Source organism: Neophocaena asiaeorientalis, unplaced genomic scaffold, assembly GCF_003031525.2.
Source record: "Neophocaena asiaeorientalis asiaeorientalis breed wild unplaced genomic scaffold, Neophocaena_asiaeorientalis_V1.1 scaffold7, whole genome shotgun sequence".
NCBI classification, from domain to species: Eukaryota; Metazoa; Chordata; class Mammalia; order Artiodactyla; family Phocoenidae; genus Neophocaena; species Neophocaena asiaeorientalis.
Genome location: NW_020185337.1, coordinates 5,613,752 through 5,627,032, shown reverse-complemented (window position 1 = coordinate 5,627,032; position 13,281 = coordinate 5,613,752). Strand labels below are relative to the sequence as shown.

The following is a 13,281-nucleotide window of genomic DNA, read 5'->3' as shown; positions in this document are numbered from 1 at the left end:
TTAGTACCTTGATATGTGTTTAACATTCCCTAAAGCAAAGAACATTGAACTTTCAGCCAGGAGAGTTACCTGACATCTGGGCAGCTTATCTAAATTATCCACTTGACCTTGGCTAAATCACATAACAACTTTTCTCCAGTATGTACAAAATTACAACGCCTATCTGTGAAACCCTTATGGGAGTTCACTGAAAACTGTACTCTTCTATTTATGCTTCTCTTTCTTGACTGACCTTTTCAGTTTCTGCCGTTGACTCATAATCCCCTGCTCACTCAAAATGTGGTAAGTGGACCCCAAGGGGCCTTAAACCACATTCTTAAAAGCATTTTTCCATTGGTGATGTAACCCCTTCTTCCATAACTTCAAGTATCATTTTTTATTATGCCAAGGTCTTCAAAATCCATTTCTGCTTACCTCCTGAATCAGCATGGTCAAGGGTTTCCATCTGCAAGCTTTTTGAGAAGTCCCAGCCCGATCTCAAGTTTTTCAAATAAATGTTTTCTTCCCTGTTGTCCATCTGAGTGGTATCATTACTACTCAGCAACTCTGAGTCCAAACGTCTGGCTCATTTTCAGTAATATTTATTTTCTGGGTTAGTGATCAATTTCTAGTAGTTAGATATTTTCAATAATTTCAAAGATTGACCCTTACGTTATATCCCCACAGCTAATCCTAGTTAATATCCTTTCTGCATTCCATGTTGATATTTCCATAGTCTTCTTACTGGTTGATTTACTTTTCTTTAGCTCTTCTTTTTTCAGGATGTTATCCAAGGTCACCACCACTAAAATGTTGACTTCTGGGTCCCATCTCAGGACTACTGAATCAGAATTTGTATTTTATCAAGCTCCCCCAAAGCATTACGGATATTGTGATGCTCAATAATTCAAATCTCTCTGTCCTTACTCAGCCTAGTTACGGCTCTGAGGATGATCTTCACAAAGCAAGCCTCCAGGCCTTCCGCCCTTAACAACCTTCTCAGTACCTACAGAACAGACCTTCTCTTGGGTAAATAACTAGGAGTGAGATGGATAGTTCATATATAAACCTTTTAACTTTATGAGACATCGATGAACTGTTTTTCAAACTGCCAACAACTGTGTACCCATTAGTGATAGATGAAAGTTCCAGTTATTCCATATCTTTCCTAACTTTTCCTATGCTCAGCCCTTTTGATTTTAGCTATTCCAGTGGGCGGTTAGTGGTACCTCATTTTAGTTTAAATTTGCATTTCCCTAATAACAAATAATGATGAGTATCTTTTCATGTGCTTATTTGCCGTCTGTCTTTTTGATAAACTGTCTTTTCAATTCTTTTGCTCATTTTTAATTGTTTTATCATTCAGTTGTAAGAATATACATTCTGACACAAGTCCTTTGTCAGGTACATATTTTATGCATATTTTCTCCTAGTCTATGACTTGCCTTTTCAATTTCTTAATAGTGTCTTCTGAAAACTTTAATGAAAGTTTTTAATTTTGAAAGTTTTTAATTTTGAAGAAGTCTTACATATCGTTTTTTTTTTTTTTTTCTGGTTCATGCTTTTTGTGTTCTAAGAAATCTTTGCTTAACCCAAGATGACAAAAATTTTCTCCTATGTTGTGTTCTAGATGTTTGTTTATTTATCTGTTTGTTTTTTTCTTTTAGCTTGTATATTAAGGTCTATGATCCATTTTTAATCAATTTTTATATAAGTGTGAAGTAAACATAAGGAAAGGTTTATTCTGCATATGGATATCCAATTGTTCCTGCACTATATGTTAAAAAGATATCCTTTCCCCAATGAATTTCTTTTGCACTTCTGTCTAAATTTATTAAACACATATGTATGGGTCTATTTCTAGATTCTGTATTCTATTCTGTTGATCTACATATCTGCGCTTACACTAATATGTTACAAACCATGCAATGAATATTATTTTTGTTTTAAAGAGTAAATATGTTAAAGTAAATTAAACTTTTGATTTTTAAAATTCTGTCCACATACATACCATTTCTGGCACTCTTTATTCTTTTGTGTAGATCCAAATTTTCCACGGTATCATTTCCTTCTGTATAAAGGATCATTTCCTTTAAAATGTGTCATAGTACAAGTCTGGTATGAAATCTCACAGCTTTTGTCTAAAATGATCTTTATTTCACCTTTATTTTTGAGGGACATCTTCTCTAGATATGGAATGGTAACTTTTTATGGACGTCAGTATTTTGAAGATGTTGCTCCATTACCTTCTGGTTTGCATAGTGTCTAACAGGAAGCCTTTTACAATTCTCATTTCTGTTCCTCTGCACATGTGCCTTTTTTTTTCTTTTTATTTTCTGGTTGTTCACAATTTTCTCTTTACCTCTGTTTCTCAGCAGTTTAATACCTGTGTTTCTTTCTTTTTTTAATATTTACTCTGCTGGAGTACATTTTGCTTCTTGGATCTGTAGTTTCATTGTTTCATCAAATTTTGAAAAATTTGGTCATCATTTCTGCATATATTTTTTGTCCCCCTCTTCTTTTATTCTAGGACTCTAATTATATGTATGTTAGATATCTTGGTATTGTTCTGTAAGTCATTCATGCTCTGTTTTATCATTTTCAGTTATTTTTCTCTTTGTGCTTCATTTAATTATTTTCTAATACTATGTTTGCAAGTTCACTATCTATTCTTCTGAAGTGACCAATCTGCTAATTCCACCCAGTGCATATTTTTATTTCAGAAATTATATTTCGCTTTTCTTTGAGTTCTATGTGATTCTTTTTTTAGTTTTCCTTTTTTTCTCCTCATCCTTTTTATATGTTTCTTTGCTTTCATAAGTACGTGAGCATATTTATAAGTGCCATGTTAAGGTTCTTATCTACTAACTGCATCATCTCTGTCATTTCGGGGTCTGTTTCTATTGCTTAATTTTTCTTCTAGTTCCAGGTTATATTTTCCTGCTTCTTTGCATGCTTGGTATATGCTTGTTGAATGCCGGGGGCATTTTGAGTTTACATTCTTGTTGCTATATTTTATTGTATTCTTTTAAAAAATGTTGGGTTTTGTTTTGGTATGAAGTTAAGTTACTTCACACCAGAAGGACTCAGTAAGATCATTTCAAACCTTATTTTTAAGCCTTGTTAGAGTGAATCAAGAGCAGCCTTTAATCTAGGACTAAGTTAGCCCCACTACTAGGGCCATGCCCTTCTGAGGGCTCTGTGCAGTGCTCTATGTGTGACAAAGTCTTCTCACTCTGCTGGTCAGGAGATAAACCATTCCGAGTCCTGTATGACCACCAGGACTTCTTTTGTATGCTTATTTCTCGTACTTACTTCCCTGGATTTTGATAGTTTATTCACATGCGTATGCAAATCAGCACTCAGGTAAAGATTTTAAAGCACCCATTTACAGATGTCCAAGGCTCTTTCTGTATGCAGCTCCCTCCTTCTTGGTACTCTGCTCTGCAAATTTTAGCCATCTTGGCTTTTCCTGAACTCCACTTTCTGTCTCCTCAACTTGAGAAGCTGCTGTTTGGCTTCTCCCTCCTTGTGCTGCAGCCTGGAAACTGCCTCCAGGAAGAAACAAGGCAATTATAAGGTCACATAGTTTGTCATCTTCCTATGCTGCCTATTTTCCAATGCCTAAAAACCATTATTTTATACATTTTGTCTAGCTGTCCTTTTGTCGTTTGAGAGGATCCATATTACCCTACCATGGCCAGAAACAGAAGTTCTAATTCCATGTATTTTATGTATAAGTGTCATTCTTAATATTATTTTACTTTCTTACCTTTATTTTACTTGTTTTTAATAGTCTAATAAACACAGTTTTGTTTTTATATAACAGCACTTATTTCACCAATTAAATATTGACCATATGAGGGAGACTATGAAAAGAAGAAACATAAGTTCTAATCCTGAAATTTCACCTTCATTAACACTAGTTACTTTCAAGTTCCCTTAGAATTTAGTATGTGTGTATATGTAGACATATACTTTCACCAGCTATAAAAAACAAACGAAAACTCACTGAATTCTTCTCCTCAATTTGGGATTGAGAGAGAGTAGTGGAAGTGAATAAACAATAAGAAATTCCTTCTCAGTACCTAACTAATCAACATAATCAATGTTCTGTATATAATATATATCTTCAACTTCTTAGCATACTGACTTTCTGGCATTGTTATTAAGGAAAACGGAACATTTCTTAAGAAAATCCTGAGTTAAGTTTTAGAATGGAATGCTTGTTTCTTTCTTTGAATACAGCAGAATGCTTTGGTATACTATGTTAAGGTTGAAAAGATACTAGGAATTGGAAGGTGTTGGGTTTTCTCGAATATATTGTGAGCAAAGCCTCTAATATTTGTGACCAAATCCTTTTTTGTTGTTGTTTACCATTTCACAATTGCCGTGTTGTGAAATAGTCCATGCTTTTAATTTCTTAGACTGTAAAATTAATACTGTGTAGTATTTGTCATACAGCATTGAGTACAATACCACACACAATTAGGTGCTCAATACTGCTTTGTGATGAGCATAATAATAAAGACTTTCTAAACAAGGTCTATCAATCTCTATGGAGTGGAGACTATGATGGGCATTTGAAACTAATGTCACACATATATCTGAGTAATGAGATACATGCCTACATTTGTGTCCTTACGTTTTCATTTTGAATTTCTTTACGTTACTTTTCTCTTTCTCTCTCTCTCTCTCTCCTTTTTTTTTTGGTCACAGTATCGTATAATTTTAGTCTAGAAAAAAGGAAAATGCATTTTTTTATCCCACTCTATTATTAACTTTTCATACCTTATGTTAAAAATTTGGCTTATGCTTTGTTTTCTCTGTTGGGATTAGTTATGTAAAGTCGGAGTTTGTCTTTTGCTATTAACCTATACATCATAACATTAAATAATTCTTTAATATTTTCATGAACATATGCAGCAAACAAATCCAGTTATCCTTCAGAAGATTCTTTTTGTAAGAACTATTTTGTTTAAGATGCCACTAAAATGATTGATCTTTTATGCTAGATTCATGGATCACAGTTTATTTTAAACCACGAGCTAGTAACTATCTTCGTACACTATGCAAAGCTCTGTTAACTTAGATACTTCTTTGAAATTCTGGGCTTGAATTCTTAAAGAAATGCATGGCTTGCAAATTTAACTTTAAAAAATCCTCGTGATTTCAAGTGTTGACAGATTTCTTAGTAGACGAAGCTTGTCTACTCAGTAACAAACAAACAAAAAAAAAAAAAAGTAGGGAAAAAAGTTGGAGCAATGCTGAATTAAAGGAGGAGAAAATACATGCCCTGCCACGCTCCCAAATCACAGCAGCAAGATGTGAAGTATGTGTGAAATGACAAATCCCTGTCCAATGCACGGGAAGAATAGAAATATTGCTCTGAAATCACCACAGTGATGTTCTATTTGCTGGAATTTTCTGTTTAGGTGAACCCAGGAAGACCTCACCTCACCTACAAATCCAAAAAAGAAATGAACCAAAAAGAAATTCTATTATTTTACTGTATGCGACACCCTCCTCTTTTTTTTCCTTTTTCTTAGCCATAACGTATTCATTGACTATTAGCCATATTCATTGACTATTAGAATACTTAAGTATTCTTGAGAAGTTTGTCTAACAATTTTTTTTTAATTTTTAAAAAAGGAAATATCAAAACATATATTGCATGGGAGGATACCAGAAAGGGTTTCCATTCTGGAGTCAACCAGACCTGGGTCTGAGCCCTAGTTTTGTTTGAATCCTGGGTTTGACTTTAGTTGCATGACTTTGCACATTTTTTAAACTTCTCTGAGCGTCAATCTTTTGCTTTGTGAAATGGAGATAACATGGACCCACAGTTTGAAGGTTAAATGAAATAACCTAAGTCACTGAAGTCACTAGCAAAATATTTGACAACGTAGGTAGTTGTAAAATTTGGGTCAATTTTTTCCTCCCTTTTCTTGATGGAGATACCTGTTCTGGCATGAAAGGAAGGTCGCATTTTGAACTGGAAGTCTTGGGTTTTGATTTTTCACTTTTTAAGTTATTAGACAATTTACTTGACCTTTGTGAATACATATTAGCTCATTTTTTCTGAAAATATATACTGGTTATACCCTATGAGAAAAATATGTGAAAATGTAGACTTTAAAATGTTAAATAAGGGCAAGGTATTATTATTATTATAAATTAACGTATCTGAGTCAAAAATATATACAGATATAGTATTCAGGTTTCTATGAATCTGTTCTTCAGGGACTCGAAGAACTACACTGTTATCTTACTCTAAAATGTTACCGTAAAAATTGTCTTTGGTCAGTTTCTTCAAGGGCATATTCATTGGAAGTATCTCATAATAAGTTTCAAGATGTCCTCAGAATGCAGAGGTTACGAAAGAGTGTACTGGAATTGGACTCCAGGATACTTGACTTTGCATTTCTATTCAAGCTGCAATTTGACTTTTGCTATCTTGGTTCTCCATATCATTCAGATGCCTTAATTCATTATGGAAATTGATGCTGAGTGTTTACCCCATGCCAGACTACCATTCCTCTTTACATATAAAAATGTAAGTCACCTTTGGAAAAATTAAGACCTAGGTCCTACTACATTTCAAACAATAACTAATACTTTAGAAATTTTTAGAACCTTCTCCCAGTTGATAATGTTACAGAAAGTAAACTGAGGCAGAGGAATTACCCCATGTCACCGATAAGAATCCCCATGAAAGTTCTGCTCTCAAATGAAGTGACCTTCTGACTCAAAGGTAGCTTCATATGTATCAAAGTTAGGTGATCACCAGAGAAAATAATTTTCAAAATCTAATTTAATTCATTTAATACAACCAGGAACCAAAGAGAATGAAAGATGTCAAGGAAAAGAGAAAATATACCTCAACCAGTAATAGGTTTCGTTTCCTACTAGGAAAAAAAAATTAATGTTCAGTAAAATTTGAAAAGAGAATGAGGCCAATTCATTTTGATCCTGTGGCAATACTTTGAAGCTGACTTTTTAACCTAGTCTATTTTACATTTCCAGATGTTATGAAAGGCAATGTATGCAGAAAGCAGTACCAACGGGGATTTGGGTATTTCATTTTCCCCACTGCAGTGATGATTTGGGTCTTACTTTTTCTGAAAGCATCTTTAAAGAATTCTTCAAGCTGTCTGGAGAATGCTGGCTTGCAGAATTAAGCAGTAGGTCTGCATGGGTTGCTATAAGAGGTTGTAGTTGATTGATGTTGCTAAGAACTTCTTTTGCTTTGGCTGTGTTTTCAGGTGAATAGTAAATAAACTGGTATCCAGTACTGCAACAACAAAGATAAAGGCAAGTTACACAACGAGCAGAAAGACTTTTCAGCACTTAGTACCAGATGGCAAATGATAAACAGAACTCCAAATAGCATTACTTCCTATTGAACAGATAAGAACTATTCTAAGAGATTTTTATGATATCTGAAGAGTGTTTAAAGTCAAATGACCAAGATATTTTGTAAGACTAGTTGAAATAAATCCAGTCCTCGCTCAATCACTAGGAAGATTCTTCATGATTACATATGTCAAGTATTAGTATTCAAAACAAATTAGTATTAATATTATTAATAATTATTAGTGAACTTGAAGTCACACAGTACAGAGAGAAAAGTATGAGCCTTTATATTTAGGCCAATATGAATATAGATCCTGGCTCTACCACTTACTAGCTGGGTGATCTTGGGCGGCCTTTAGCTTCCACATCAGGAAAGTGGGAATAATTATGCAAACAGTTCTAAGAGGTGGGTAAGATGGGTCATCATTCATGTGAAATGTCTGACACAGAGCAAGCATTTAATAATTACTGTGTACATTTTCTCCCATGATACTTAGGGCAGGGGGCATACATTTTAATAGCTGAGAAATGGAGAGAATATAAATTAATGCCAAGTGGGCATATGGAGAATTTTATTGGATAGAAAAGGGACATGACGGCATAAAAATTCCATTATGCTATCTTTTTCATCACCTTTTTTGTTCCCCTTGCGGTTTCTCATTTGACTTGTAAAAATACCTAAAATTGATTACAAATGAAAGAATGACTGACTTTTATAGTCATCATTTAGGAGTTGGTCAAGCATGTTACGGATGTAAGAATTCCATGGAATGAAGGAGTCTTTGGCCAGTTTTATTAGGAAAAACAAAGGAGGCATTCCAGCAGGGAAAGAAGTGAAACAGCAAAACATCAGCCAAAGAAAAAGAAGAGAGTGGCCATGGATGGTGCATTCACACAGCGGGTGCAACACTTGGTCATATCCCTTTATATCCAATCATCAACGCTTTTTTCATAGCATCTTTGAAATCAAGTCCCCCCAAAACAAAGTTCCCTTACCAAGAACTTTATGATTAATTATTAATCAATTATAATTTATGATTAATGTCTCTATCCAAAACTTTATTCCCTTTCTTGTCTCCTCTGACCTCAGTCTTGTGCTCGTTGACCAGTCAGATGACTAAAATTGCTGTTGTCGATATCATCATTAACTTACAAACTCAGGTTGTTTCTCCAGGGCAGGATGAGCTAACGAGACCCCAAGCCATGGCCACCTGGTCTGAGAATCATAAACCAGTTATCCTGACTCCCAAAACTATGATTAAAGATTAAGGGCTATCACAAGAGAATGATTAATCCCGACCCCCTTTTTTTTTCCCCCTTTAAAAGAATCTCCAACTCAAAAACCAAGTTGGAGTGGACCTGAGGCTTGCCTCCCCCTCCCTCGCTTGGTGCCTTGCAATAAATCTCCACTTTGCTCTCAGAGTTTGGCTTTCTGAACCGTGGGCACATGAGCCCTTTGCTGGGTTTCACCTTGCAACCTGTGATGAGTATTTACTGAATATTTTCTTTACATTTACCAGCTAAATTATTAACATTCCCATAATTCCATTTCTTATTTTGAAATATTAGCATCCAATAAGACACATTAACATCTAGAAAGCACTCTCCCCTTGCCTTGACACTAATGATTTTCAGGGCAAAGTATCGGTTTCTTCAGGGAGACAATATAATAAATATTTCTATTATTTAATTTATTTTTTCACAATTATTTTTAAAAATGACCTTGGTGCTTGGACTATTCAGGAGATAGGACTAGAAGTTGATGAATGAGGGATACAAGTGTCTAAAAGCTAAGAAACACATTGCTATCCTGTGACACTGATGAGAACTCACTCAATTCTGTACTTGTAGATTTTTTTAAATTTCAGAAGCAGGAGCTTAAAAATAAAACATACCACTTATTTTAATGCAAACTGAAGCAGATGACAAGTAACAATGGTGAGGAGGAGAAAGAAAACAATAGTCCAGGCCAATTATCTCTGTCTCTTCCTGGCTCATCTGATCTGTGGGGCTGTGCTGAAGCCTTTAACAAAAATCATGAACTGGGATGTCCCCCTAATCATCTGTACTCAGACTGGATACAAAATTCAATCCACTGCAGTCTTTAGTAAATCAAACAACTCCATGTTATTTCCGCAAAGAAAATGATTATCTAAAGATACTGACGTATACACACTACTATATACAAAATAGATAATCAACAAGAACCTACTGTATAGCACAGGGAACTATACTCAGTATTTTGTAATAACCTACAAGGGAAAAGAATATGAAAAAGAATGTGTGTGTGTGTGTGTGTGTGTGTGTGTGTGTGTGTGTAACTGAATCTAACACCTGAAACTAACATAACATTGTAAATTAATTATACTTCAATAAAAAATAAATGAATAAAGATATTGATGTGTCACCAGGGTGGGGATGATATTTAATACCCAGCACTTTTTACAGCTGAGAATAGGACTTACTAAGGACTAGACACAGAAAGCAGCCTGTGAGGGCTTCTCTGTGGTCCCTTTTCACTGATCTGCTCTTCTGTTAATATAATTTGCTTTCTGGTTTCATCATATGGGGATGGATAGGCCTCCCATGGCTTAGCTCTGGGAAAGCTAGAGCTCTCAAGGCCAGTGTGGTCTTCCCTCCTTCTCTCCACAGATCTGTCCTCTTTCTGAGTGTGTCATTCCTGGCCTCTCACCTGTTCACTCCTACGCCCTCTTTTTGACTCCTCTATACATATTTCCTACTCTGCAAATTCCCTGAGTCTCCTCTCCATTGGAGGAAATACACTGCCAAGATTTATTTCTTACATCTTCTTTCCTTACACCCTAGTTCAGTGGTGCTCAAATTTTAATAGGCGTAAGATTCACTCGGGGATGAGGTCAGGGCCTGGGTATTTTTAATAAAGACTGCGGGTGCCCTGGCAACACCAAGAGATTCTGCTGTAGTAGGTTGTAGTCTTCGTAACAAGCATCTCAGGAAATCCTGATGCAGGGGGACAGCTGAGCACTTTTAGAAATACCCTCTGCACTGTTTTGACTGTTGAGTTGCCCTCTACACCTCTGATCACACTACATAGTGACTCCGATAAAAGTTCCTTATTCTAAGTTTCTTATCCCTAACTCATTCTCATTTTCATAATGCCTTCTATAATGCTACTTTTGCACTCCATCTTTTTTTTTTTTTTTACAATTCTGTGCATTATTAGTCATCTATTTATTTATTTAAATTGAAGTATAGTTGATTTACAATGTTGTGTTAATTTCTGCTGTACAGCAAAGTGATTCAGTTACACATATGTATATTCTTTTCCATACTCTTTTCCGTTATGGTTTATTACAGGATATTGAAAATAGTTCCTGTGCTATACAGTAGGACCTTGTTTTTTACCCATTCTATATATACTAGTTTGCATCTGTTAACCCCAAACTCCCACTCCATCCCTCCCCCACTCCACTTCTGCCTTGGCAACTACAAGTCTGTCCTCTAGGTCTATGAGCCTGTATCTGTTGTGCTTCATCTTTATATTCAGCACAAAATGCTTTGGTTCACTTCTCATAACCAGTGTTGCCCCCATCATCCTTTCATCTTTTCCCTCCCAATATACTCTCCACCCTCTTCTTCTCCTTCCCCAATACATTCTTCAATCACCATCATGGGACCCTACCATAACTCCTGGCCCCCTGTTCCTGAGTCAGTTTCTATTTGAGAAGAGTTATGTAGCAGGCATTGGTTCTCCTGGTTAAGCCTTTTAATGATGAGCATCTTACCTACAGAGGCTGAAAGATTCATTTTCCACAATAAGAGCCAATGTTGGTGTCCAGGATGAAACAGTATGGTATGGAAAAAGAAGCCCACCACCCACAAAATAATTTTAAGTATACATAAATTTCATCTATGTATTCAGTGTCTTACTCTTTAAACATGTCATATATTTGAACAGTTAGAGCTTCTTAAATAGAAAGTTATGAGTATAAATTAATTATTGAGATAAAAAGAATATTGCTAAACTCTGTTTTATAGTGGTCTGAAATTTAAACTGAACCCAAACACTTGAATCAACTATCAGTCAGGCAAAAGCAGAAGAAAGACAAAATATTTGCTTGGACAAAGAATATTTTATAGGAGATAAATAATATAGCAAATCACAGATAATAAAAATTGAAATTATTGTCATAATATTTTTATATTGATGAAACAGTGAATGAAAGTATATATGTATGTCAATATATACACTTTAATATATATTTATTTAAGTTATTTAATATCCAGTTAATTAGCATATACACATAGCCATACTCATATGATCATATGCATATTGTTACTACTAGAGGTATCATTTTTGAGATATTTCACAGTGAAATAATATTCATATTCATAAACTCTAATTGATAACCAAAATATGATTAAAACAATGATATATGTTCTTGTGTGTATATCCCACCTCAGTCACTTCTTGCTAGTCCTCCTTATTTCTCCTCCAGTGTTCCTTTCTTTTATCTACATGTCCTTCTTAAGTACTCTCATTTAATCTTGTGGTTGAAAAACCTCAGTTATGCTAATGATTTTCGAATTTCTTCATCTCCAGCCAAGACTTTTCCCTGAACTCCATTAAAAGCAAAAGCTCTCCTCTTGACAGTTCCAACTTATCGTGTTCCAAACTGAGCTCCTGATCTGCTCCCCATACTCTACAACCAGCTCCTTCTACCCTCTTCCCCATCATAGTTCACACCAAGCTCATTTGATGTGGCCAATGTCTCTTCTCTTCCTCTCCTAATTTCTGCCACATTTTTCAGAAAATTCTGCGTTTTTTTCCCAAACATATGCAGAATCCAACCACGTATTTCCACACTCACTGCAACCATGCTGGTGCAAGCCACCGTCATCTACCGCCAGGATTATTATAGTAGCCTCAAACTGGTCTCCCACCTCCGTCCATACTCTGAGACATTGAAATCCTTGACTTGTGCTTAGTTGGATGGAGGTGGGAAGCAGGCAAGGAGAGCGAAATAAAGCAGTTCTTTCTTAGTCCCCTGCCCACACCCCAAATCCAAGGACTTGCTCCACCATTTATCTGTGCCTTCCTTCTCCCAGGCCACTCCTTAACCCATTTGCTCAACCAAGCTACTATTTTGTCAAATGGAGTCATGGAAAAATACAGATGAGAGATGATGGGGAGGAAGGAGGGGAAAGGGAAGGAAAACAGAGGGAGATTAGGGCAGATGGGCAGATTAGGGTTGATGAGCTCAGGAAAAAAAAGCTATGGAGTGATGTGCCTCACTCCATAGCAGAAATAAATCTCCGGAGAAAAATCTAAGGACTATTTCCACTTCTATTTTTTTTCCTCTACTCAAGCACTACTTGTAAAAAAAACCGATTTCTTGAATCCAGAGGGAGGGACAGATGTGCTTTCAGTTCTGAGAAGAAAACCATGTGGATAATAAATGAAAATTTACAGCTTAGTGCACTTGAATATACCCTTCTGGCTTCACAGGGTTTAAAATGTGCTTCATGAAACTGCAGAAGGTAAAAAAACATACAGCTCTGCTTTCCCCCATATGTCCTCTCCTTTTTTTTTTTTTTGCTTAGAAAAAGAAGCTTAAAGGAAACCAGTATTTGTTTTGTTTACCTCCTATGGATTTCACTTGTATAAATTGAGTTAATTAATTAGTTAATTAATCTAAACTTAAATTGATGTTTGTCTCAGAAACCACTCTTTCTAAAAATATTGGTTTCTTGGAAATTTTAGAATCAGCATTTTGAACAAAGCTTGACTCTCTTGTTTATTAGCTCTGTGACAGGTAATGCTAATTAAAGGGGAAAAACCTAAAATTCATTTCATTTCGGCTCAACCTGCCCTCAAAGGAAATTTCCCTATTGGCTCTGGTCACACTGCCTCCTACGATCACCCCACTTTTCAGTTTGAAAGTTCTTACCTGCGATTTTTTGACC

At 35.6% G+C, this 13,281-nt stretch overlaps 1 protein-coding gene across 1 annotated transcript in view; it reads right to left on the bottom strand.

Annotated features, from left to right (window-relative positions):
* Positions 1-13,281, bottom strand: part of INPP4B (inositol polyphosphate-4-phosphatase type II B) — a 480,337-nt gene that overhangs the window by 117,972 nt on the left and 349,084 nt on the right. Inside the window, exon 15 of the mRNA XM_024736048.1 lies at positions 7,096-7,273. Coding sequence (XP_024591816.1) covers positions 7,096-7,273 — 178 coding nt within the window. The remainder of the gene's footprint in view (positions 1-7,095; positions 7,274-13,281) is intronic.